Source organism: Monomorium pharaonis, chromosome 1 (genome assembly GCF_013373865.1).
Source record: "Monomorium pharaonis isolate MP-MQ-018 chromosome 1, ASM1337386v2, whole genome shotgun sequence".
Classification (NCBI taxonomy): domain Eukaryota; kingdom Metazoa; phylum Arthropoda; class Insecta; order Hymenoptera; family Formicidae; genus Monomorium; species Monomorium pharaonis.
In genome coordinates, this window is record NC_050467.1 from 36736989 (window position 1) to 36764975 (window position 27987).

General features: G+C 36.9%; 2 protein-coding genes across 2 annotated transcripts in view; both read left to right on the plus strand.

Moving 5' to 3' along the window:
* LOC105836037 (cilia- and flagella-associated protein 44) overlaps positions 1-27987 on the plus strand; it is a 247572-nt gene that overhangs the window by 134043 nt on the left and 85542 nt on the right. The window contains exons 8-11 of the mRNA XM_036295384.1: positions 16176-16314; positions 16389-16659; positions 19307-19541; positions 20012-20282. Of these exons, the coding sequence (XP_036151277.1) occupies positions 16176-16314; positions 16389-16659; positions 19307-19541; positions 20012-20282 (916 nt within the window). The remainder of the gene's footprint in view (positions 1-16175; positions 16315-16388; positions 16660-19306; positions 19542-20011; positions 20283-27987) is intronic.
* LOC118648879 lies at positions 26420-27336 on the plus strand. Its single transcript, XM_036295381.1, has 2 exons — positions 26420-27010; positions 27089-27336. The coding sequence occupies exons 1-2, from the start codon at positions 26686-26688 to the stop codon at positions 27220-27222; spliced, it is 459 nt and encodes a 152-aa protein (XP_036151274.1). The 5' UTR covers positions 26420-26685; the 3' UTR covers positions 27223-27336.

The window sequence follows — 27987 nt, forward strand, 5'->3', positions numbered from 1 at the left end:
TCCATACTTTTGTTGCCAACAAGTATGACATAAATTGCTAAAATCCTCGTAAGACATATCGGTGATTACATGATCGTTGTACGCATGTTTTAGATTAGTACCATCCTGCTTGAATAAAATTAGCAAATTTGCATTGTCGCGTATAAGATGTTTCGGTATCTTTGCATACGTCTGACAGAGATAGAAGCAGTCGACGTCCACGTGTCGCCCCATTGCAAAGTAGTCTCTTATCGTATCTTGCTTATCACACGCCACGTCATCAAAGATAAAAATGGAATTCGGAAGCGCTTCACTCGGCTGAATGACATCACAGTTATTGGAGAATGCAAAATAACTAACTTCTTCAATCGGTGTCAATAAATTTTCCAAATATCGATATTTCGGTTGTTGTAATGATTTCGAGTACACATACACATTCTCAAAACGTACTCCATGCAGACTTTCCAACAAGCTTATTAATACGTTTGTCTTGCCACAATTTGACAGACCGCAAATTATACCGCGTATAGAACTCGGCAACATGTTTCCATGTCTCCGTATCTTTCGTTCGGACATTATCCTGTCATCGAAATTTGTTATTTTAATCGCTGGTGAATGTTGTACGAACCGCATATTTTCCCCTCTCATAAGAACTGATAAAAATTATATTAAGACCGATCTATTTATAGAGACGCGCCGAGCAAAATTGCTCAGTATGTAAAATGTTTCTCATATTGTCACATCCCTCTGATATACTCGATTTGAGCGCCGAACAGTTAGAATTCGTATCGAAGCCTATTTTGCTACGCGTGTGGCAACTATATCGAACACGTGTGGGATAGGCTTCCGGAACATATAAAGACTGATCCAGAGGTTCAAAGCTATCGTCGTTGTTACGAGCATTATAATCAATCGTGACAGCAGACACACATCGACGGCCCCGCACCGTTGATAAAGAATTGTCGCGAATGCCAGCGGTAGGTCGCGGCTTGTTAAATCGCGATAAATGCGCTTCCTTTTGAACTGCATATACCTGGATATCAATTTTGCGGTCCGGGTACTAGGCTGAAAAAGCGATTGGCCAGAGGTGATCGGGGTATTAATCCGTTGGACGTGGCGTGTCGCGAACACGACATTGCGTACTCCCGGAACAACGAACTCACCGACAGTAGTGATGGGCGATACAGTATCGATATTACAAATATCGATACTTCAATACTCAAATATCGGTATTTTTGTATCGATACTTTATTATTCGATATTTTGGCATATCGATACTCAACCCCTGAATATCGATCTTCGATACACCTATGAATGTGGTCTATTCGACGCTACAGACCTAGTTTACACCGAGCACTTGGTACGCGTATCAAATAGTAAATAACTAGTGAATGTGTTTAATCATTGGTTGATCAGCTTAAATTCACTACTTGATACGCGTACCAAGTGCTCGGTGTAAAGGGTGCTTTCCATTTAGTAACACAAGTCGACACAAGCATCGTTCTATCTTTTTTTTGTTCAATGAGTAACAAAGATAGAACAACACTTGTGTCGACTTGTGTCATTAAATGGAAAGCACCCAAACTAGAGCATTAACTACAAATGCTTCGAAGCATTCTTAGATTGGTTAACTCATAAAATTCTTTGTTCTAATTGGTTAATCAAATGCTTCGAAGCATTTGTAAAAATCAAATGGATCGCATCTGTTTGTCAGATTAGCGTTTTCGATCAGCTTGGGTTAATTGCTCCGGGAGCGATTAATGACGTCATAAGGCCAATTACAGCTATTCTTCCGAAGAAGGGAATAACTGTGATTAGCCAGTTCTAACTTACATTATATTTAGGATGTATAACATAATAATCTGTACCCAGATAGCACAAAATATTTATAAAATGTTTATAAGAAGGAAAAATATTTATGATAAATATTTTGTACATATTTTTATGTCCGATTTGTCAGGTATAAAAAAAGTATATATATTCTTTAAAAAATATTTTTTGAAAATAAATTTGTAAGATATATATGAATATTTATGATAATATTTTGTGCTATCTGGGTAATAACAAATGTAATAATAAACAAATTCAATATTTTAGTTATTCTAAGTTTCAATTAGTTATTCTAAGTTTAATATAGAAAATAAGTTAATATAGGTTTAATATAGAAAATTCTCAAATAAGAGATAAATACATACTATTTACATAATATTTGTGATTTTTAAATTAAATGCAATATACCCAATGTTATTTTAAATTAATATTTTGTTTATGTAATTTTCAAGTATCGATATTAATGATATCGATACAAGACGTTCGATATTTTCTGCGTATCGATGTTTTTATCCACGATACATATCGATATGATGTATCGATACTTTTAGCTTGTATCGCCCATCCCTAACCGACAGACACGCAGCTGACAATATACTCGCTGCGGAAGCGCGAAAACGCATTACAGCGAACGATTCGACTTTTGGAGAAAGAGCTGCTGCAGCAACCGTTTGGGCAGCTATGAAGACTAAGATGAAAATCGGTATGGGCTTGAAAAAGAAAAAAAGAGATAAAAAGAAAAAAAGAGATAAGAAGAAAAGAACGAGTAAACGAATACTTCCGGTAGCGAAACGCGGAGGTGTTTTACCCATTCTACCGTTATTGGGAGTTCTCGGGTCGTTGGTCGGCGGAGCGGCGGGAGTTGCGAAAGTTGTGAATGATAACAAGGCAGCGCAGCGTCAGCTGAAAGAATTGAAACGTCATAATCACGTCATGGAAGGTCATGGAGTTTATCTCGCTCCATACAAACGTGGACAAGGAGTTTTGATGAAAAGAAAAAAAAAACGTCAAAAAGACGTTAAAAATGCCGAAAGGTGTAACTACCAACATGCAATTATTACAGCTAGCAAAACGTATACGCATTCCATACTTTAGAGGAATTTTTATGCGCACGGCATTACCAACGGCTGGAGCATATCGAAACGAGAGTGGTATTGTAAATTTAGATAATGCTGAAGGATCGGGTACACACTGGGTGGCATACGCAAAGAGGGGAGATCGCGCTATATACTTTGATAGTTTCGGCAATCTTAGACCGCCGAAAGAACTGGTGCAATATTTAGATGTAAAGCGGATCGAGTACAATCACACGCCATACCAACGTTACGATCAAAGCAACTGCGGTCAACTGTGTTTGCGTTTTCTCCAAACAGTTAATAATCAATTTAAAGGCTAACATTGTGCAATTTAACTCACAAGGGGACCTTACGGGTCATGGAACACCGATTTTTTTTATACTTATAGGATTTGAAGATCAGTACCCGGACTTCAATTTCCTAAAGCAGTACGATGCGCTTCTCAAAAATACTCGAGAAAATGGATTTTGAAGATTTCCGATATCTGTAAGTACAGAAAATTTTAACCTTTTGTCAGAGCCGCTCGTAGCCGAGCGCACAGAGCTCTAGTTTCGTAAGCGCGGAGTCGCTGGTTCGATTCTCGCTCTGGCCTCAATTTTTTTTTCATAAGTTAATAAAGTTTTTTTTTAATCCTATATCTTAACATTTATCAAATTGAAATGCTAATTAATTATTAAATATTTATTCGTTATTTTTTAAATAAGAATTAAATTGGCTCATGTAATACTGACGAGTAATGTCAAATGTATTTATTATTAATATATTTTATAACATACACGAATTAATAACTCATAAAAATTAAACAACCATTTTTATAAATATTATTTTTGTTTTTTATATTATTTTTGTATTTACTCGTAATCTCTTAAAAAGTATTTCATTTTCCTTAATGTTTTCCATTTTTTGTACCAAATTTTAATTTATTATAAATATTCGCATTTTCAATCAAGTAGTAATTAAAAATAAAAAGATGTTAATTTTTATTTAAAAAATAACGAATAAATATTTAATAATTAATTAGCATTTCAATTTGATAAATGTTAAGATATAGGATTAAAAAAAAAACTATTAACTTATGAAAAAAAAATTGAGGCCAGAGCGAGAATCGAACCAGCGACTCCGCGCTTACGAAACTAGAGCTCTGTGCGCTCGGCTACGAGCGGCTCTGATAAAAGGTTAAAATTTTCTGTACTTACATATATCGGAAATCTTCAAAATCCATTTTCTCGAGTATTTTTGAGAAGCGCATCGTACTGCTTTAGGAAATTAAATTCCGGGTACTGATCTTCAAATCCTATAAGTATAAAAAAAATCGGTGTTCCATGACCCGTAAAGTCCCCTTGTCAGTATTCGTTTCAATATGTCACTGACGTTTACGCTAACCGGCAAGAGTAGCATCCTCGCGGTAAGCTATTTTCCAGCCGTAGATTTGAGCGATGGCGATTACGAGCTCGGCCTCACAGATTTTGAAACATATTATACCATACCTAATGTAAATTCATCGAATAACAAATTTTACTATGACAAAGACGACAAGGAAATTATGATTCCGGAAGGATCGTATGAATTGATATAGATAGATATTTGAAACGCGCAATTTTGCAATCTCATCCCGATGTTGCGGGAAAGAGGACGTTTCGCAAAGAAAATGAAGACGAGAGCGAATATCCGCTGGTGATTCGTGCTAACAATAATACAATGAAGAGCGAGATTATGTGTGCTTATCGGATAAATTTCATTAAACCTAACTACATCGGATCGCTGTTGGGATTTTCATCGCGTCGTATTCTTGAATCGCGATTGTGGCATGAATCGGATGCACCTATAAATATCATAAACGTAAATATTATTCGCATAGAATGTAACGTGACTGCAGGTGCGTACAGCAACGACAAGTGTGTACACACGATACACGAATTTTCACCGAGGGTGCCACCAGGATATAAGATATCGGAAACACCTGCACAGATCATTTACCTTCCAATCGTCGCACGGAGCATTACTGATTTGACGATTCGCATTGTGGATCAGAACGGTCAATTACTCGATTTTCGCGGAGAGGAGATTACCGTTAGATTACACGTACGAAGACGATAACGTGAGATGCTCGTGTTGAATGAGCAAGTGAAGGACACAATTTTTACACCAATCAAGAATATTCGACCGTGTGACATAAATTGTACGACAGTTAAAAATATTCGATCGTCTGATAAAAAGAAACTCTCCGCGTCAAACGTTGAATTTTTAAAATCATTGGGATTCGTCGTACGAAATATCTAAGATGTCTAACATCTTGAACATTGGAGGCGAGCCGATCTTTGACGACAGCATCGTCAAGATTGAGACTCATACGTACAATCCGTACGCCAACACCACTTTTGGATACAGCGATGAAATAAGGATACCCATACAACAGCAGGATTTATACACGTTACCATGTGAAAGTTTTCTCTACGTCGAAGGAAGATTGGTGATGAAGAAGAAAGACGATAAGGATAAAGATGAGATAAATCTCGGAAATAATTGCGTGGCGTTCATGTTTGATGAAATTCGATATGAACTCAACGGCGTGGAAATTGATCGCAACAGAAACGTTGGAATAACCAGCACTCTCAAGAACTATGTATCGTTGTCATATGACAAAGCAGTAATTATGCAGAATGCAGGATGGGAATTTTTGTATAACCTACCGGAAGGATACTTCAACTTTTGCATACCGCTTAGTGTATTATTGGGCTTTTGCGAAGATTACAAACGTGTGATTGTTAACGCTCGTCACGAATTGATCTTGATACGAGCGCGCAACGATAACAATTCTATCGTCGGAAATTCTACGGCTCAACCGGAAATTGAATTATTTAAAGTGCAGTGGCGAATACCGCATGTTACGTTAAACGAAGTCAACAAATTGTCATTGCTGCGAGCTTTGGAGAGTGGACAATGTCTAAGTATGAGTTTTCGCTCCTGGGATGTGTATGAGTACCATTTGCTGCAGAGTACGACGAAACATTCATGGGCTGTTAAAACTGCAATTCAGCTCGAGAAACCGCGCTTCGTTATCTTCGCACTGCAGACTGGTCGAAAAAATATCATGTCACAAGATGTTACAACCTTTGACGACTGTAATTTGATCAACGTAAAACTTTATCTAAACTCCGAATTTTATCCGTACAATATGAATTTAGACTTTCGTAAATCTAGATATGCAATTCTGTATGACATGTATCGACGTTTTGGTAAATCTTATTATGGATATGAGTGTGAAACGCTGCTCAACGTAATCACATTCCTGGAAAAAGGACCTTTTGCGGTCATTGACTGTTCGCGACAAAACGAATCCGTCAAGAGTGCTACCGTAGATGTGCGCATAGAATTTGATTGCAAAGAAAATGTTCCCGCGAATACTACCGCTTATTGTCTCATTTTACATGATCGTGTAATTGAATATTATCCGTTGTCCAACGTAGTGCGCAAAATCATGTAACATCAAATTGATAAAAACTGAGATATTTGGTATTAAAGTACAGTCTTGAAGAGTTACTCATAATGATCGTACCGACATTTGTGGATCTGCAAGGATTCATTGTCGATAAAAAATTTATCGTAAAGGAAGTGGCGGTACTGAGAAAAGGATTCGTTCTCACGCATTACATTTTTGCTAGCCCCATGCCATGGCGTGTTCTTACAAAATCCGACAAGTCTTGCGCTTCTTGGTTGATTGCATATCATCATGGATTGCAATGGAAAGACGGGATGATACCGTACAGCATAGCGAAACGTCTGATTACATCTGCAGTGTGTAATACGGAAGATGATGATGACAGAAAAACTATCGTATACGTTAAGGGACTTCAGAAACGAGAATGGTTGATAAACATACTCGATACCGATGATGGGATATATATCAAGACATTGGATGCGGATTACGACGACATTGAATCTTTAAATAATCTAGATGTTAGTAATACTATACGATGTGAAAAACATGTTAAGAATTGTGCTTTACAAAATGTATTTAAAATATATAACTGGTGGTCGCAACACCAAAATAATTGCGAAATTTTTTCAAAATAAAGAAAAATAAAACGCAATAAAATGTTTATTTCTACTTTTTCCTGTACATATAAGATATATAGATGTATGATGCAGTTTGATAACGGTTCGATAGCTGTACAATGCGGTTCAATAGATGTATGATGCAGTTTGATAGCTGTACGATGCGGTTCAATAGCTGTACAATGCAGTTCAATAGCGGTTTAATAGTGGATCGATAGCTATATAATACAGTTTGATAGCAGTTCTTTATCTGTATGCTGCAGTTTGATAACAGTTTGATGCAGTTTGATAACGGTTAAATAGCTGTACAATGCAGTTTGATAGCTGTACAATGCAGTTTGATAGCTGTATGATGCAGTTGATAGTGGTTACATAGCGGATCGATAGCTGTATGATATGGTTTGATAACGGTTCAATAGTGGTTCGATAGCTGTATGATGTGGTTCGATAGCGGTTCAACTATGATTCGGCAGCTGTATGAAGCAGTTTGATAACGGTTCTTTATCTGTACGATGTGGTTTGATAGCAGTTCTTTATTTCGATCGAGACGTTGACCGAGGCGTTGGCCGAGGCGTTGACCGAGGCGTTGACCAAGACATGATATAAAACGGTCTCGTTGATAAATCACGTACGTTTTGTTAGACAATGGCGAGCGCAGATAAAAAATTTTATGAAAGCTGACGTGGCTGAGAATATGCTTTTCAAATTTTATTTCTCAAGCGATGGTTTAATTGTGATTTGATAGATGTGTTTGGTTGCTGTACGATGTGATTTGATAACGGTTCAATTCTAGTGATGCAGTTTGATTGCTATATAATGCTGTTCTATAGACGTATAATACGGTTTGATAGCGGTTCAATTCTGGTTCAACAGATGTACAATGTGGTTCGATGGTGCAGTTTGATGTATATGATTCAATATAATACATTTAATATGCTCTTTATGGAGTTGTTTTAAACACTGCTTTACTTCGACAGAGACGTTGACCGAGACGTTGACCGAGACAGCATCATATAAGATAATCTTGCTGATAAATCGCATACGTTTTAGTTCTTGTTAGACAATGGTAAGCGCAGATAAAAAATTCTACGAAGCTGACATGGTTGAGAATCTTTTTCAAATTTGTTTCTCAAGTAAAAGTCACGTACATCTTCACTATATAATGATGGGGGTCTGCTCCTCAACGCTAGTTTGGATCGCTCGTGTCGTAGTTGTAAAAGCTTGTGTCGAAGTGAACATGTCAAACTTTGTTGGCCATAGATTGCGCATTGAGTATCCGGTTGTGGGGGTAAGTACAAAAAATCACTCTCAAATTGAAATATATTCAAATTATAGCAATATATTTTTTTTAAATTAAAAATATTATAGTTTTATTTCAATACTGCTAGTGTATTATTTTCTATTATTTTTTCTATTCGACACTTTTTCTTTTTTTGTTTAAGAAAATTAAATAATAAAGTATAATTTTCTTGATTAAACTTTTTTATATAAAATTTTAAAATAAATTTAATAAATTTAATTTCAGTACGTGTACGTTGGTGACGTCCCACATGGACCGGCCACGGCCGTTCACGGCCGTACCTATGTTCGGGTGCCGCAGAGCCACATGTCAATTATTTGGCTAAATAATGTAGTGTCCATACGTAGGCCCGTTGGTCAGCAGGTATATAATATTTGTTTTTGGATGCAACTATACAAAATTTGTTTTTGGATACATGCAGCATAATTAAATAAAAATGTTTTTTTTTTACAGCCCTATTTTGGATTCGATGAAATCCGTATATCTGGGTTCATTAATATCGCCGCAGCTCGGTGGAGGCGGTATTTTCGGCGGTATTGGCGGTATTACCAATGGCGGAACGACCAAAATAGGGAACACGCATACGGGCATTATAATTTTAATGCCGATGTGTGGGACCTTAGGCGATTATTTGACATGGAGCCATCGTCCGAAGATGGGGAAATCTGGGAGTGACATTATAATTACTTTTATTACTTTTTTAAAAATAATTATTACACTTTTATTACACTTTTATTATACTTTTATACTTTTTATATACTTTTTATACTTTTTAAATACTTTTTTATACTTTTTTATCCTTTTTTTTACTTTTAATACTTTTATACTTTTAATAATTTTTATATAATAAATTAATATACATATATATAATGGTTTAAAATTGTTTATTTTCCCTCTTGTTCCCTTAAAATATTACAGTCCCTCTCCATCACTCTCTGTTCTACAATCTTATTGTACATTAAATTTCATTTAATTTTTATCACATCGTTTAATAACCTAATTTTTTTAAATAATTAAAGTTTTAAATATTAAAGTTTGCCAAACTAAAATTTTTTAAATTAATTTATACTATTTTATTAAATAAATTATTTTATATATATAAATCATTTTATTAAAATAAATATTATAATAATCATGTGTACGAACGGATAATTACAGTTAAATTTGCAAATGTTATCATATTGTTCATTTTCTTTAAGTAGTTGATAAACGAACCGAAAAGGTGCGATGAGTGGGAGCGTATGTGGTCGCGTATAAATGAACGGATGAAAGAGAAAGAGATAAGGTTGCATGGTTGGAGATATCATGTACGGGCGAGAGAGACAAATTTACAATAGAGAAGGAAGAGAGCGAGCATCGCGGCGATGGTGGAAGAAAATAATACACTGCTGTACGATGCGGTTTGATATCAGTTCAATACCATGACATGCAATGTAATTTCATAAACATATTCGTAAACATAGTCCTTCGTTAAGGTGTATGCAGGTATAAGAGGTGATTAGAGCGAGCTATCGTGTCATGATTGAGATATGTGATCTCTGCTTTCTCTGAAGCAAACTCTATCATTTTAATATGTCAGCTCTTTTAAGCTCTCTCGCGACTGTCATGCTGTCTTCTCAGTTCTTTATATTAGTCGCCCACGGTTTTTTATGGTGTGCATCACGTTGTGCATCACATTATGCATTCGTATATTCCATCACCCCCCGCATCACCCATTCCGGGAATTTTGGCGATTGTTGATGCCGCTGAAGATGCGGGGGAAGTGGTCGACGAACTAGTAGACCTACGCGAAATCCCCGATCGGGAACAGAATAATGATAATGATAGTGATAGTGATAGTGACGGTGACGGTGACGATAACAGTAATAGTGGTAGTGACAATGATGATTCCAGCGGGGATGAGCTAGACTTTAATCCCCGCGAGGTCCTCCAACCCCTTGTGGTCCCCAATATGGACCACATGGGGGTATCCGATTTTGAGGGGGATAGTGACTCCTCCGAGGAGGGGGAGGAGTAACAAGTAATTTTTAGTTGTGTAGTTATAGTTTTAGTTTTAGTATTCTTATAGTGTAGTTTTATAAACTGAGACATGGGGCTGCTTCCGCGGTGAGTGATTATTTTATTATTTTATTATACTCATTGTTCTCTTTCACACTTTGCATGCTCTCGCTCTAACTCCCACACATACTGTTCTCACTCTCTTTCTCTCATATTCGTATGTGCTCTTTCGCTCAACCGTTCCACGGTGACGGTCACAGCTGTGGAACGTGCCTGTGAAACATGATCCCGGTGGTAAGAGCACCGCGGCGATGGCTGCTGAAAGAGATCGCGGGTGAGAGAGAGAGCGCGAGTACCGCGGCGGGCGGCGGGCGGCGGGCGGCGGCGGCGGTCGCGGACCCCGATTCCCCCTCTACCGGTCGCGGACCCGAAAATCCCGCGTTAGCAATTCCCGCACCGCGGCCGCGGACCCGAAAATACCGCGTCAGCAATTCCGCGCCGCGAGATCCCCGATCCGCGTGACGTCATGCCCCCGCGCGCCTACGAGTTTCCCCCGCACACCCGCTCCCCTCTCGGAGCTCCCGAGTTAGAACCGGCCTAGTCTTAACTACTCCGCGCGATTTAATACTCGGCTTTCGTAAGCAATAGGACGGTCGCTACCTACCGGTCCCTGTGACAGGACTGCTCCAATTGCAGCCTGTTGCAGTCGGAAGCATCCGCGGTCACGTTGAATTCCTTGGTGAAATCCGGATATTGTAGCACGGGTGCCGTCATCAACTTTTCTTTCAATATATCAAACGCTATCTGCTGTTCGGTAGTCCAGACGAATTTTTCGGATTTCTTAGTTAGCTTCGTCATTGGTTTAGCGATTTTGGAAAAGTCGCTGATAAATTTTCGGTAGTAACTAGCAAGTCCGATAAAGGATTGAATGTCCTTGACCTTGCGTGGTTCCGGGAAATCTTTTATTACCTGTAATTTTCTGGCATCGAATATCCCGTCTTCAGAAATAATGTGGCCTAGGTAATTTACCTCTTTTCGTAGGAACTCGCACTTATCGGGTTGTAGCTTTAGATTAGCTTCCCGTAAGCGTAGTAGCACTTCTTCTAAGCGCTTGTTATGCTCCTGTAGACTTGAGCCGTATATTACAATGTCATCTAAATATACGAGGCATCTAAGTCCTTGCATTCCAGTAAGCACAGAATTCATTAGCCTCTGGAATGTGGCTGGCGCATTTTTTAATCCGAACGGCATCCGATTGTACTTGTAGTGTCCATACGGTGTCGAGAATGCTGTTTTCGGCTTATCTTGCTCAGCCATAGGTATCTGGTGGTACCCTGACGCTAAGTCTAGGGTTGTGAAATATTTAGCATTTCCTAATTGGTCCAATATTTCATCAATATTTGGCAGTGGAAATGAGTCACCAGTTGTCAGATCATTCAACTTCCGAAAGTCGATTACTATTCGGAGTCGTGGTTTTTCAGTCGAGTCAGCTTTTTTCGGCACAACTAGTAGGGGTGCGTTCCACTGACTTGTACTAGTGCGGATAATGCCATTGTTTAGCATTTCCTTTATTTGTGTATTCACTTCCTCCTTATGTTTGGCGGGGAGGCGATACGGTCGCACGTTCACCGGCGCGGCGTCCGCTCGCGTGCTGATTTCGTGTTTCACCGTCGAGGTACACGTCAGAGGTTCTCCGTTCAAATGAAATATATTCTGCTATTCATTGCATATCCTGTTGAGTGTCTGTCGTTCCTCTGGATTGAGATGCTGTGTGCGTAATAGTTGTCATATGCGTTCTCCGCGGAGAAGCTTTGTCTTGCAGTCCGTTTCGGAGGTCACGACATAGACGTGTTGCATGATATCTTCTTCGATATCTTCCACGATAACGATATCTTCATCGGTGTGTTGATTTCCACTGATTTATCCATGGTGTTAATTATGCTTATTGGGCACATGTAGTTTTTTGGCTCTACCATGCATCTTCCAATATAGATGCCTGACGAAGTTTCTTTGGCTCGGATTACTCCGATTTTGTTTCTGTTCGTTACTGCACGAACGATGGTTTTACTGCACGGTTTCAAAACAATTTTGTGATGTGGTTTAAGTCGCAGGGTGACGTCTTCTATGGTCACCGTTTTATTTCCATAATCGCATGATACATGCTGTTTGCGCAGGAAATCGAGGCCGATTACTCCCCCGTATTCCATAGGGAAATCGTCCTTTACCACATAAATGGCGTGTTTGATTTCTCGCTTGCCTATCTTAATAGTGGCTTGCATCTTTCCGATAGTATGCACTCGGTGCCCAGTTATTCCTACCAGTGCTACTTTTTCGGGATAGATTCTCGTTTTTCCTTTTAGGTTTTTTACCTTTATTAAGGAGAGCGTCGCGCCTGAGTCGAACAACATGTCGAGTTTGCCAGCACGTGTTTCTTTGATTGGAAGTGTAATTAGATCAAGACCATCGCATCGTGCGGCGTCTCGTCTTACGTGCGTCACATGATACGCTCGAGCGCGCGTACTCTGCTTATCGCTCGTCTCTTCTTCTTCCTCGCTACTATGCTCGGAGTCGGAGTTCTTTTTCTGTGTTATCGCTTTCTTCTTCGCTCCCGTTGTCTCTGCGCTTTGCGTCTTTCTTTGCGCATTTGGTGCCTTTGCCTTAGGCCGTCCGTGGAGATCCCAACACTTGTTGCGAGTGTGTCCGCGCTTTTTGCAGTGTTTGCAATGTTTGTTTATTGCATTTATGCGTTTGTCGGGTTGCGGCAGGGCGTATCGGTTACTACTCCTGTTATTTCGGCAATCCTGACTATAGTGGCCATATTTGCCGCAATTTCGGCAACGGGCATCAGACTTGTCGTCGTGCCTCGGCGAGTCGGGTTTCCATCTTGTGTTACTCATGGCGGGACTCTTGATTCTTTCTTCTGCGCTTGCGGCTGCTATCGCGTCTTGCAGCGTACCCGCGCGATCGGACTACCGCCTTTGTATCCTCGCATAGTCCTATTTGGTAGTTTTCTAATACTTGCTGCTGCAGCATTTCTAAAATGATGCGCGTAAACTCTGCCGTGTATTGTTGTTGGCCTTCGATCATTGACTCGTACAGGTCTATCGTGAGCTTATCTGTACGTAGTCGTAAGCTCGAGCGCTTTCCCCAGGTCTTTGCCTCAGAGTATTAAAATCGAGCTGTAAATGCGTTGTGCTCCGTTTACTTGCATAACATGCTTCCAGCTCCGTTTTTAATTGTACGAAATCACTTATCTTTCGCGTCTGGAAATCTAACATGGCGCGTCCCTTTAATTTAGTGCATAATATTGCTCCTAATAAAGGTACTTCGTTCGACGGGTCCATATTCTCAATCGCGTAGGTCATTGCGCTCAAAAATTCTTGTAATTTATTTGCGTTGCCATCGAACTCCGGTATTATGCCGCGAGCGTCTTTTAACGACAATATCCTGCGGCCTCTCTGTCGGCGCACGTCGTCATCTGGATATTCGAACGCGGTGTCGCGCCGGTCGAGGCGCGTTTGTCGAGGTGCGTTTGTACGTAGTGTTCGCGAATTCGTCTCTCGCACCTCGTCGATTTCGGCGGTCAGTTTTCTGATGTCGTGCATCATTGCGCGTAAGGCTTCCCGTATCTCCTGCACGTTTTCTCTTTGCGTGGTCGTCGGGCGTGCGGGCCTTGGCTCATTTGTGCTTAATTCTCGATGCAGGTTCTGCATCGGCGATGAACTGTTGAGTTTCCGTTTGCTCGTCGTTATTCATCGCGTTTGTTTGAAAAAATTCCGCTGGGTTGAGAATGTCGGACTCGTAGGACGTGAGTGAGAACTCGCCTCGTGACAAAATACGGCTAGGGGTGCGGCTCTCGTACGGTCTCGTTCTACACGGTGTTGTCGTGTCGCGTTGAGTTCGTTATAGTGAAATAAACTTGCGTCAAGGTTCGCGAATGGGAATTCTTGTTCGCGGACGACGTTTTCGAGTAGCTCGCTATCGTACGGGTCTAGTTCCCTACGGATTCTATCGCGTGCTTCTATGAAGTCTTGTGCACAATACTGAATAGCTCGGGTGGCTTGCTCGCTATGCAACCACGAGTCGTTTGCTATAGCGGCGTCGTTATTTTCCGACATTCACGCCTATTAGTTACGTTTACGATAACCGCTTTTCGATTACCGGGGGATCAGCACGTTTTTCGCTATTAGGGCTTATCGCCTTGTCCTTGGTATATCGCTTTTACAGAATTGTGTTTCGACTTACAATAACGCTGCGCTTCGCTCCATGTCGTCAGCTGTGTAGTGCGATAGGTCGATGCTCCGGTGTCGCTGACAACGCTGCGTTGGGTGTTTTTTTTTAAATATGATTTTAGATAAAACACACATGTAATTAGGTCCCCAAAATAGTCCTAGTTGTTTACGGTAGTATGTTGTCCCTTTGTGTTTCTGTTCATCCAAGTGGTGGGTTTTTTAATGGATTCCACATACCCCCATGGACCGACCATGGGAGACACACAATGCATTTTTCCCATTCACGAAAAAAAACATGTAATTAGGTAAACAGATGAATTTATAAATTTTCAAGTCCCGATCAAAAGCGATCTAAAGGATGAAACTACTCCTGATGTATAGAGCAGATCGATTTTTGCTTTCTTCGACAATTTTGAAAAGTATTGGAGATATCAAAAAATGTTTTATACAAAAGTTTTACAATAAAAGTACTTCTATCTAACTACATTAATAAAATTTAAAAAAAAATTTTTTTTTTTCAATTAAAAACAATTTTAAAAAATTTTTTTTTTTTTAATTTTTTTACTGTAGTTAGATAGAAGTACTTTTATTGTAAAACTTTTGTATAAAACATTTTTTAATATTTTGTTTAGTTTACGAGATATATCGAGAAAACGCAATAATGTCTCAACCTTTGAATGATGGTTTCACCCCTTTAAACCGTTTTTGGGCCGCTACTAAAAATTTCTAAATTCATGTATTTACCCCCTCTACATTTATGCCAAGTTTAATTAAAATCTGAATTTTCGAGTTCGCGAGGTTCTCTTGTAAGTCCCGAACTCTAAGTTCCGTACTCTAATCTCGCGGACCGTACATATCAGCTTAATTGACTAATGACTGTGTCCCGCGGGCCGTTATTTGGCGACTGCTTAAGTAGTTGCCTGGTTTGGTATAATAGTGGGGCAATGGGCTCTCAGCATGACCATATTTGATCATATCTGCGCGCATCCGGCGCGCGGAAAATATTTGCGAGCTTAGCAACAATTGCCAAAACGCAAATATGCATTTCCGGTGGCATAATTGTTACTAAGCTGAACTTTGCTAAATTCCACGAGATATCCGGTACGTTGACCGGTGCGATAGTCGACCGGCAGCGCACGAGGCAAGTTACTCGATACTTCGCGATAATGAGTCTTCCTCGGAGAGCTCTAATAATATCTTTTTCAGTTTAATTATATCGGTTGTGAGTGTCTCACTCACAACAGGTTTGTAGTAAATTTTTGTACTTAATATAATTTTACTATTAATTTTATATTCTCAGCTAATATAAACTACACGCCGACAATTTCATCAGCCTTGAAACACAGTTTTAAGGTAAATATCGATGTTCAAAAGCATTTTTTAAATCCCTCCTTACCTAATAAAACTGTAAATAATTTATTATGGAAAATATCCTGGATGAGGTATTATTTTAATTGAAATTGTTGTATGACTTTTTTTACACTCAGTGAGAAATGACTCATTAAAACGACATAGAATCAGTATCTTTTCATTAAAAAGTAATTAATGCGGCGTTGATTTGAGGTCATTTTGTTCATCATTTCTCACGAGAAAGTTACAACATTTAAAAACCAAAACAGTCCAGACAGTGCACATCCGTTTTTTTATCAAAGAGTGTAGCTAGATAGTATAAGATTAATTTACATGTGAGAAAACATATTTCAGCTTATTGGTGACTGGTAGTGAAGATTCAACAGTATTTAATTTCGCCATTACGGTAACCGAAAGTTTTCCTGTTATTACACCAATTGGCTTTATCAAAGTACCTTCGGGAGTCACATGTCTCACGTGGAAACTACAATGTGTAAACGACATATTTCTATAATTTATATCGGACTCATATTCACAAACAACACTCTTAATTTAAGTTTTTTACAGGAAACAACATTATTAATCGGATGTTTAAGAGGTGATTGCGTAGAAGTTGTATTACCGAGCATATCTCAAACTTACACTACCGCTTCGTACGAACTCATTCATTGTCAACCGAAAGCGTTTAAATTCCATTCCGTAAAATCTACTATACGAAGAGAATTAATACGTCTTCATCGAGAAAAAGAAGGTAAGGAGAAGGTAGCAAAAAAGTGTAAAGAACTAGAGCGATTAATAACTGAAAGTCCTGGACTAGAAATTAACGAAACTTATCTCGGTTATCACATTTTTTATGATAATTCTTAGTAACGTCTAATTATTTGATGAAATTTTAATGAATAAAAAAGAAGGTAATAATATGATCATTCATATTATCTCCGTTATTAGCTGACTGTTGTGAGCGTTTGCTCGTTTTGGGAATTCTTTCCCGTCGGTAGTTGGGATCGTTCTGCTTGAAGGGTTGGGACCCAAAGAGTGAAGGTTCGGCTCGGTGTATAAGAGAAAAGAAGACGCTTCTTACGTGCTTGTTCGTTGTCTTTATTTCTGTTTCTTGCGCTTACAATCAGCTGTGATGGTGTTAGGTATCACTCGCGATAAGGTGTATAGTACGCGACGCGGCTCGGACGTTATTATGTTTCTCTCCGGCTCGGTCACGGCGTGGTCGCGTTTATATATTATGATATCTGGCGCAATTTCGGGGGCCAGTGACCGGGCGTCGGTAGCTTCCGCGAGGCTAAGCGTTTCGACATCGGAACGCGGTAGCCTTGCGGTTTGATTTTTGCAGCGTAGGACCTATTTCTAGGGCGATACGAACTGCTTCCGAACGCGCTGTTGTAATCTCACGGAAGTTACTCGGGACTTCCGTGAGCGCGGCGGATTCTTGTGCGTCTTTCGAAAGAGGTGCTTCTTGCAACGTCTTTCGAAAGATGCGTGTCGCAATTTTAATAGATATAGTTGTAATCGGCAACATGACGAATTCTAATTATTTATAGTATTATTTGCGAGTATTATTTGATCTTGTTTAATATTTGATAAAAAACAAGGATAAAATAATTCCGCGGTTGTTACGAGGTAACTTTAATTAAGTTTTTTTTTGTTTAAATTTAATTAGCAATGAATAACAATCATCCTTTTCACTTAACAATTTATTTCATATAATTTTCCAACAAAATACCGTGACTTTAATATAAAATTAATTTTTTACATTTATTTTTGTGATGATTATATTACCAGCCTTGTTTCTCTTCATCCCATTATGCAATGTCATTACGTTTTTCTAAATAATATGTAATATAGTAAATATTTCATAACATTGGATTTAAAATTTAGTAAACCACATTTTGTTTAGTAAACCACATTTAGTAAACCACATTTCAATATAATCGTTAAGTTTCCATTTAAAATATTAATTATTAACAAACCTATTAGATAAACCATAAATGGGTGGCCATATTACCACCTTCCTCTCCATTCAATAAAATTTTAATTATATTTCAAGAAAAGATATTTCTTGCATTTAATAAAAACATAATATTTATTACATCCCATACAGAAATTGGCATCCAGTGGATGTCCATTAACTCCATAGCTCCATGGGACATCTATTTTCATGATGGAAATCAGATAGACGTCCATTAGGGATCCATTAAATTTCCAAGGCTCCACTGAATGTTTCCTTCCGTGACGGAAGTTAGAAAGACATCCATTAAAGATCCATTAACTTCTATAGCTCTATGGGATAGTTATTTCCATGGTGGCAGTCATATAGATGATCCATTTTACCTCCATAATAGATCTCTGTCAAACATCTTGAAAGATATCCATTACGCGGATCATGAATAGATGCTTCATGGAGCCTCAGTGGACGACTGACCGACATTTCGTGGACAATTAAGTAGAGACTTCAATAAACGATTGATTGACGCTTCATGGAATCGAGGCTCCGTGAAACCTCTACTAATAATCCACAAAACGTCTGTTAATCATCCATCGAGGTTCCGTGAAACCTTCACTACCCACCGCTACGTGGTTCTTGTGAATAAAATGCACGTTTTAGGTGATTAAAAGGGGCTCATCAAGAGCGCAGAAGAAAATAAAATATCGCAAGCGACATAGACTGAGAAAAACGTTTGATTAATGGAAGAGTCCAATAAATTTTACTGTATTGTTCCAGTAAGATGTATAAAGTTAAATCAACAGAAGATACTATACTTTTTACATGACTACATACAGTATTATTTAGCAGACTCGTTGACAATGCAGGTTTAGATTAGGTTAAATTAGGTTTTAACAAATAGTTGCATTATTTTTACAGGACTTCTCGCATGTATAAGCTTAAGCGCCGATCCAATAAGATTTACTGGACTAAGATTGTATATTTAATGGAACTTTTTTCGGTGTATAGTACTAGACTAAACTCTATTAGTTTGTAAAAAAGATTGATAAAAGTGAGGACAAAATGAAAACTTTTATTTTAAATAAATAATATGTTTAAAGAAATATTTATAAGAAATAGAATAATGTTTAATCAAAAAACATTTATACATAGCGCTATGTTAAGTATAAAATATTCTTCAATCAAGGCACTTTTATATTTTGTTAAAAATACATTTTTTGTGTGTAATGATCCATGAAACATTTGTTAGACGTCCATCAAGGGTTCATGAAGCCTCTACTAATGATCCACAACGTCTAAATCCATTAGACTTCTTTGACGACGTCTATCTCTCTTCACAGAAATATTTAAAATATGTATTTTTGAAAACATAAAATTAAAAAATAATTTAAAAATTTTTAACAACTTTTCTTTAAAATTTTTCTCAAATTTTTCCAGAGAATGTATTATTTTACTTTTATCATACATTTTAAAATAGTAGAAACAAAATTATAATAAAATTAAACTTAAAAAATTAATATTACGACAGGTATAAAAGAAGAAAAACCGTTACCAGAAATCTACATACCGAAAATACCCAATAAAGTATTAATGGCACAATACATCAGTCGTGATATTATTTGGTTGTCAATGGCGGGATTTGACGCAGGATATATGTATGAATATTCAAGTCCGGAAGTTACCGAAGTAATTGGAGAGGAGCCAATTAAAAGCACCATGATACACGATGCGGACGACGTAGAAATACGAAGTTGTCTCTTCTAGTAAGCGCGGATAAAATTTATTATTTGTAACACTTACTGTGTCAGTCAATATAGACAAATAAAAATAACTGTATACAAATTAGGTTAAAAAATGAATTAATTAATAATTTATTATTTTAAAGTTTTAATTTAACAAATTTGTGAATCCTTATTTACTGTAGTGATTATTCAATGACTGATTCAGTAACTCTGTATTGAAATAGCATATTTAACAAGTGCGATAAAACAGCTATTGCCCGTAAGTGCGGGAAGTGAACGAACCAAAGGTAAGTGCGTTCATTCGCACAAGTGGGCAATAGCCGATCCGCACATGTTGTACACAATATTTTTTGTTACCTGTACGACGAAATGTGGTCCTTGAGTGTAAATTGATAAATGAGAAAAGGACCACTTTCGGTGCACAGGTAGCAAAAAAATAATTTTATATTCGTATGACATATTGTTATCTGTTTATCTCGTGTTATTGATAGCAAAAAAAGAAAATACTTATTTTTGGGAATGGAACACGGACAAATACGGGTTTGCAAATGGAAACCCCAAAATTATACAGATCTTTCAGATTATTGGATACTTCCGATGCACGATAATTATAATGGCTACATCCCAAAGATAATTCTCAGTCATAATCAAAAGATGCTATTTACGTGTGGACATGACGGAAATTTATTTTCTTATGAAATAAAAGATGATACACCGCTGGAAAGAATTGAATTTGAGAAAATCAAAAGGATCTTGTCCTTGGTATATTTGTATTTTTATTAATTACATATTCAAACAATATTAAATTGAAGTTAATATACCATGATGGAACAATTTCAATAACGTTCTAATGAAATTTCAATATTTTGTTAAATTTGAAGTATTCTAGAATATTTTAATTAATGATATCATTAAAATTTCATTTAAAATATATTAATTTCAATAAAATATCGTTAATTTATCAATAAAATATTTATGACTCTTTGTTATAATTTTATTAAGGGGGAAAATACTTTTAGACGAGAGAAATATTTAAGAATGACGGAGATATGGCACCGTTTGTCGGGAAAGTTATGACACGAGTTGCATAACTTCTAGCCTCTACTGTATTGGTCTGAAACAAAAGACGTAATAACGTTTTATTATTAACATACAATGTGCATAAACCTCAAAAATGTGAAAAAAAAATTGAAGAAATCGCATGCTTCTTAAAAAATTTGAATTTTACACAAAATTTTTTAAATAAAATTTTTTTCTAAAAGGCGTGCGATTTCTTCAATTTTCATTTTTTTCACGTTTTTTAGGTTTACGCAGACCGTATAAATGTTAATAATTAAAAAAATTTTACGTCTTTTTTCAAATCAATACAGCAGAGGCTAGAAGTTACGCCGTTTAACAATTCTCACGTCACAACCTTCTCGAACAAACAATGCCATATCTCTACCATTTTTAACCCTCGATTGTCACACTGAATACAGTATACTTATGCGTCAACTTTGAAATCAAATAAGCCTTACTTATAGCCTGCTTATGGTACTAGTAGTGCTATTTGTTGGAAGATTGAAATCTCCTTTATGACGCCAAGCTAATGTGAAGCCGAGAAACGCGTCAGTTTGTTTTTGGCAGTCATTACCCAGATAGCACACGGACATCCTCAGGACATCTAGGACGGATTTCATGGATATCCTGAGGACGTCCTGATTTTATCCCGGGACGTCCTCAGGACATCCTGAGAAATAGCATACGAGCACCACTTTTAGTCCTCAGGACATCCTGAGAACAATCCACCGGACGTCCTGAGGATACCATAGGATTTCCTCAGGACATACTCAGGAATAGCAAACAATGACCACTTTTTGTCAGATTTTTTAGATTTTTTTAGGATTTTTGATAAATGTGTCGATTTTTTTATAAGAATTTAAACGTTTCTTAGAAAAATTTAAAAAATAAAAAATTCTGATTATTTAGAAAATTTTTTAATATTTCTAAGTATTTTTAAGAGTTTTTGAGAATTGAAAAAAGACTAACAAAAAATTAAAAGTTCAAATTATTTCTACGATAATTTTGTAAGAAAAAGAAGACTATACATGTTTCAGCCAAGTGACAGTCGTACCTGTTAAAACATGTTTAATTTCTTGTTGTGAGCGTTTGCTCGGAACGGGAGTTCTTCCCGAAAATAGTTTTGGGATTCGTCCTGCCTTAGGTGTTAGGACCCAAAGGGTGAAGGTTCGGCTCGTCGTTTAAATGAAGAACACTTCTTACTTGTTTAATTCGTCTTCTTTATTCCTTCATTCAATGCTTAGAGTCAGTTGTGTTGCGTGTAGCGGTATCAAGTGTTACTCACGATAAGACTTATAGTAAACCGACGTAGCTCGGACGTTGTTGAATTACTCTCCGCTCGGTCACGGCATGGTCGCGCTTATACACAATGGTTTCGTGGTGCAATTTTGGGGCCAGTGACCGGGCGTCGGTGGTTTCCGCGAGTGAGTCCCAGATGCGCACAGTAATAAACGGACACAGCAAGCTGAGTGAAACGGACACAGTAACAAACGGACACAGTAATAAACGGACACAGTGCGAAACGGACACAGTAACAAACGGACACAGTGCGAAACGGACACAGTAACAAACGGACACAGTAACAAACGGACACAGACCAAATGCGCACAGAGCGAAACGGACACAGTGCGAAACGGACACAGACCAAATGCGCACAGAGCGAAACGGACACAGTGCGAAACGGACACAGACCAAATGCGCACACTGCACATGCGCACAGACCAAATGCATACACGGAAAGTCGCAAACCCATGTGATGCAGTGAATGCTTTGCACGCACACACACACACACACGGGGGGTGCAAGGGGGGCCTTCGGCCCCCCTCCCGCACCCACCCCGTCCAAGTCGCTAACCTATGTGGACTTTACTCTGCTTGCAATGTACATGGATTGCATTTGGTCCGTGCGCACGTGCAGTGTGCGCATGTGCAGTGTGCGCATTTGGTCCGTGTGCATTTGGTCCGTGCGCATTTGGTCTGTGTCCGTTTGTTACTGTGTCCGTTTCGCACTGTGTCCGTTTCGCACTGTGTCCGTTTCGCTCTGTGCGCATTTGGTCTGTGTCCGTTTGTTACTGTGTCCGTTTGTTACTGTGTCCGTTTATTACCCAGACAGCACCAGATATCGTACGAATATTATACTCTCATACGTAATGTACTGTGATCATACCGAATATACGTAAAACATTCATATAACGTCTCAGTAGAATGTCATTTTGATATATCCTCAAGATAAACTTAGAATATAGCGACTGAACTTCGCAACTCCTACTGAATATACTGAGATTATATCTAATATACTCAAAACATCCGTAAAATATCCTATGATATATCTCATGTATATCTATCACATATTTCCAAAATATCCGCGTAATATCGAAAGTGAATCATGTCAACGCTATCTATGATCTGTAACGTTACGCATTTTCGTCTGCCGTGTGATGCAGACACGTGGTGAAGTGTAGGATGTGAACGTGCGAACACGAACTCACGGACAACGTGGTTTTCTCAGGAATTACGCCCAGATAACTCTGGTATGTACATAAGATATAATATAGTAACGTAAACTATAATAATATATATATATATATTGTATATATACATATATTATTTAGGTTATAACCTACAATTATCTGAGCATAATTTCCCAAAGCACCCCAGCGTATTCAACAGATATTACGCTTCATTTTTTGCGATAGCTTCCTGATGTGCGAAATGATTAATTCCTCTTCTTATTTCTTCTTGCTAATTCTGTATGTTTAATTCCTTGTTCCTTATTCCTCTCATTATGCATGAGCCCATATAATGTGAACATACTGTAGACATATTGTGAATATACTGAAGATATACTTTAGACATACGTATAACATTCTTAAGATATATTCGGTATATTCTCATAAACTACCAGCGAAATTCTATGGGATAAGGCAACGCGGACATAGTACGTTATGAGTATATACTCGCCATATCACAGACGTATCTCTAATATTATACGAATATTGCAATATACTTTCGCAATATCCTATTATCGTTCTCATAATCTACATGTGCTGTCTGGGTACTGTGTCCGTTTGGTCTGTGTCCGTTTGTTACTGTGTCCGTTTCACTCAGCTTGCTGTGTCCGTTTATTACTGTGCGCATCTGGGACGCTCCCGTTTCCGCGAGACTAAGCGTTTCGACATTGGAACGCGGTAGCCTTGCTTGCAGTTCAATTGTGCAACGTAGGGCCTTATTTCTAAGGCGATACGGAACTGTCTCTGAGCGTGATGTTGTAAGCTCACGGAAGTTGCTTAGTACTTCAGTGAGCGCGGCGAATTCTTATGTCTTTCGAAAGATGATGCATTTCGCAAAAGGTGCTTTTCGCAATTACAATAATATATGGTTGTAAATCGGCTTACAACACTCAGTACCCGAGAAACCCATCCAAGTATCAACCATCGCCGACGTTGCTTGACTTCGAAAACTATACGCATCCTAACGCTTCGTGATGATCCATGAGTACTTCTTGTTTATGCATACATATTTGTTACAGATCATAAAACATTAACTTATATTTGTATAAATAAATATACAGTTTTACAGTTTTTTTTTTAATCATTTTTACATATGCGCGCGAAATAGCATGTGAAATAACTTATTAAAAAAACTGTTTTTGCTCCGATCGCATAAAATAAAATAAAAAAATTGTTTAATGTCGTTTTTTATAATTTTTTAGTATTGTTAATATGCCACATTGTTTCAATAAATGTAGACATTCAATCTGACTTTGAAGTCGACATTTTTGCACATTTGATTTTGCAATACATTCTAGAAATACTTACGATATTCAAAGATTTCTCATTTGCTATATTAATTTACCGTCTTTTGCAAAAATTAATATACGTCCAGAATGTCCCTGAATACTGCTTCAGGATGTCTTAAGGACTTTCGTAAGATGTCCTGAGGATTTTTTGCACGATGTCTTGAAGACTATCTTAGGACGTCTTGAGGACTGTCTTAAGACATCCTGAGGACTATCTTAGGATGTCCTGAGGACTATCTTAGAACGTCCTAAGGACTGTCTTAGGATGTCTTGAAGACTGTTTTAGAATGTCCTGAGGACTGTCTTAGGATGTCCTGAGGACTGTCTTAGGATGTCCCGAGGACTGTCTTAGGATGTCCTGAGGACTTTCAGGATATCATATTCTCAGAATATTCTGAGCTATCTAAAATGTCTGGTATTTATACAGTCGTCATATTTAAGTTTATCTTCAGACATTTCGTATTTAATAAAATTCTTTATACAATATTTTAAGAATAACGTTTTCAGCTAGAATACATATATCCTCAGGACATCCCAAAGATATCCTCAAGACATGAGTAAAATTTTTATTCATATTAATACTATTACAGAATCTAACATTCTAAACTTATTTTAAAAGTCAAATTTATACATAAAATATTTATATAAAATATTTACAATAATACAACTATTATATCCTGACAAGATCCCAAGACATCCTGAGACATATTGCCTGCGTTTGAAAATAGCTTTAGCTGATGTTGAGAAAAAAGGTTAAGTTGGTAGTATTGAGAATTCCCAACGCTGTGTTCGTTTTCTCCCAGCTGGAAGTAGTTGGAGATCGATCGAATAGGTGCATTTAGTGCAAATAGCAACGAAATATCTTGATAGGCAATAACGCACGTGTTTTATATAACTTATATTAATTACCTACGATTGTTGAAATTTAGTAAATTCAAGGTAATCCTTTTCCTTTGTTTAATAACATTTAAATGTAAAATAAAGTAAATGTAAAATAACATTATTAATAAATAAAAAGCAAGAAATAAGAGGAACATTAAAATTCTCTTAATATCTTTTATTGTTATGTGTGGTCGTGACGCATACATAAAATTTAACAAATTACTTAAAATAAAATATTTTCTTAATGCAAATTTATAAATTATTACTTTTCGTAAATTAACTAATCAATATAAAAAATTACTAAATATATAAATAATTATTTAATATAATGTATTTACAGGCTCTTTCTTTTCGTATTGTTGAACAAGAAACGAAAGTCAATAAAAAGAATATACAAATTTAATCAACATTATTATTATTAAGTTATTATTGAAGAATATTTTCTCGAAAACATATTTGATTCTTCTAGTATAGTTTATCATCTAGTAACAGTGATGACGACGATGAAGAATTACAAAATATCTTGTTCAGATAACAACACAGATGAAAGAAGAAACGTACCAAAAATAAAAAATTATTTGGAACACATTGTAGCAATTAAGTTATAATAAATGAAGAATTATCAAACTATTATTTGTATACGGTTGTACCTTCTATTTTTGCTACCTGGGCATAGACAGTCACAACCATACATTATAATAAAAAATATTAATAAAATTTAATGTTTCTTTCATTCTTTGCTTTTTATTTATTAATAATGTTAAACTTTATTTTATATTTAAGTATTATTAAACAAAGAAAAAACATTATCTTGAATTTACTGATGAATTTTGGTTATATAAAACATATGCATACGTTATCGCGTCTGACAAGATATTTCATTGCTATTTGCACTAAATGCACCCATTTGATTGATCTCAAACTACTCCCAGCTGGGAGAAAATCATCGATATATAGTACTGGATAGAACATGCGGCAAAATTTCTTTGATGTTCCATCTGGAGAGATCTAGAAAGAGAGAAGTAGATGTGTAAGCTCGGATCTCTCTTTCTACTCTCTCTTCATTGGTTGAATTTTGTGTTAGGAGAAAAAGAACAGTACCGTATCCTACAACGCTTTTAACCGTATTGCTATACATGTGCAACGGGCAACGTGTTTTGACGTGTGCATGAACTATCGATATATTCGTTATAAATAATTAATAAATGTGGTTTCTGCCTGTTTATTGTGCAAAACGAGTGAGTTAAACAAAGATGTATCAACTCATGCGTAAGTAAATTAATATTATAGTTATATATTTGCGGCATGTTAAATAAGGTTATGTAATGTTTTATGTTTTATTATAATGTAATATTATCGATAGAAAAAATATATTTATGCATTTGTATCTAATATATCTATTCGGACCTCAGGGCTCCATAGCTCCATGGGCCGCTCCTACTCACACATCGTCTTGTCTCTTTCTACGTCCGTCAAGACGATTTTCGTCATATGCTCCATTCAGTACTATATATCGATGGAGAAAACGAACGCAGCGTTAGAAATTCTCAATACTACCAACTTAACTTTTTCTCCCAACACCAGCCAAAGCTATTTTCGAACGCACCTATTCAGGATGATCCTAAGGACGTCCTGTGCTATCTGGGTAGAATTAAATATAGAGTACGCTCTACCCGTGAAATGTGAAAACAGTGTTGTTTTTTATTATTTGAGAAACACTTCTGTTTTCACGTGGTTTTTACATAAAAAGAGTAAGTATAGTGTGCGATACTGAAAAAAATTTTTTTTTTAGTAATCATTTTCTAAGGTTATGTGTTATAAATGTTTAGCGGTATGGCATATAATCTATGAAGCAGTCCTATTCGAAACGTATTGCTGGAAATTGACAATGCGATATTTGCAAAGCCTCAAAAGACCAAAAGACATGGCTCCAGGGTCTGTCGTACTTACGGCCAATGTGTAACGAACATAGAGTGTATTTATGCACAGACTGTGGAAACTCTGATTATCTTACCTATTTTCATATACTGTAATATAAGAAGCACTAATATAACCATTTTTGTACGTTTTTATTGAATTAATTGATTTTTTCTACATAAGCATATCATTTTTCTATTCAAAAAGTGCCTCCCTTCTACCTTCAAAATAATTTTTTTTTCAGCACCGATTAAAAAGATACTTTTTTTCTTAAAGTACTATATATATTAACAGTAACCACCTAAATTTTTATTTTAAAATATTTAAAACTAAAAAAGATATGATTTTTTTGTAAAAACTGATTTTATTCGGAAATTACAATTTCAAGATTTTTTTTAACATAAAGCTTTTCAAGTTTTAATATCATAATCAAATAATATTCTAAAAAGTTTGAAGTTAATCCCAAATTTTTTATTTATCATATCTCTAATAGTTTTTAAAATCGTAACCGTTTGAAAATCGATATGGATACGCTGTACCCAGTGTGACAACGATGCGACTGGAGATAAGTGTGACAAGCGAGGGTTAAAAAATTAGAATTAAAAAAACATCGTGATAGTTAAAAGTAACAATAAATAATATCTAAAGTTTCAAAAATGTGAGACATATTGTTTTCTTTTAAAACAAAGTTCATAAAAATTGACTATAAGTCAATTTCACCAGCCTAAAGGTATTTTTCCCTTAAATATTCATTAAAATTAAAATAAAATTTCTTTTTCTATAAATAGCATTAATAATGTTTTGTTAAAAT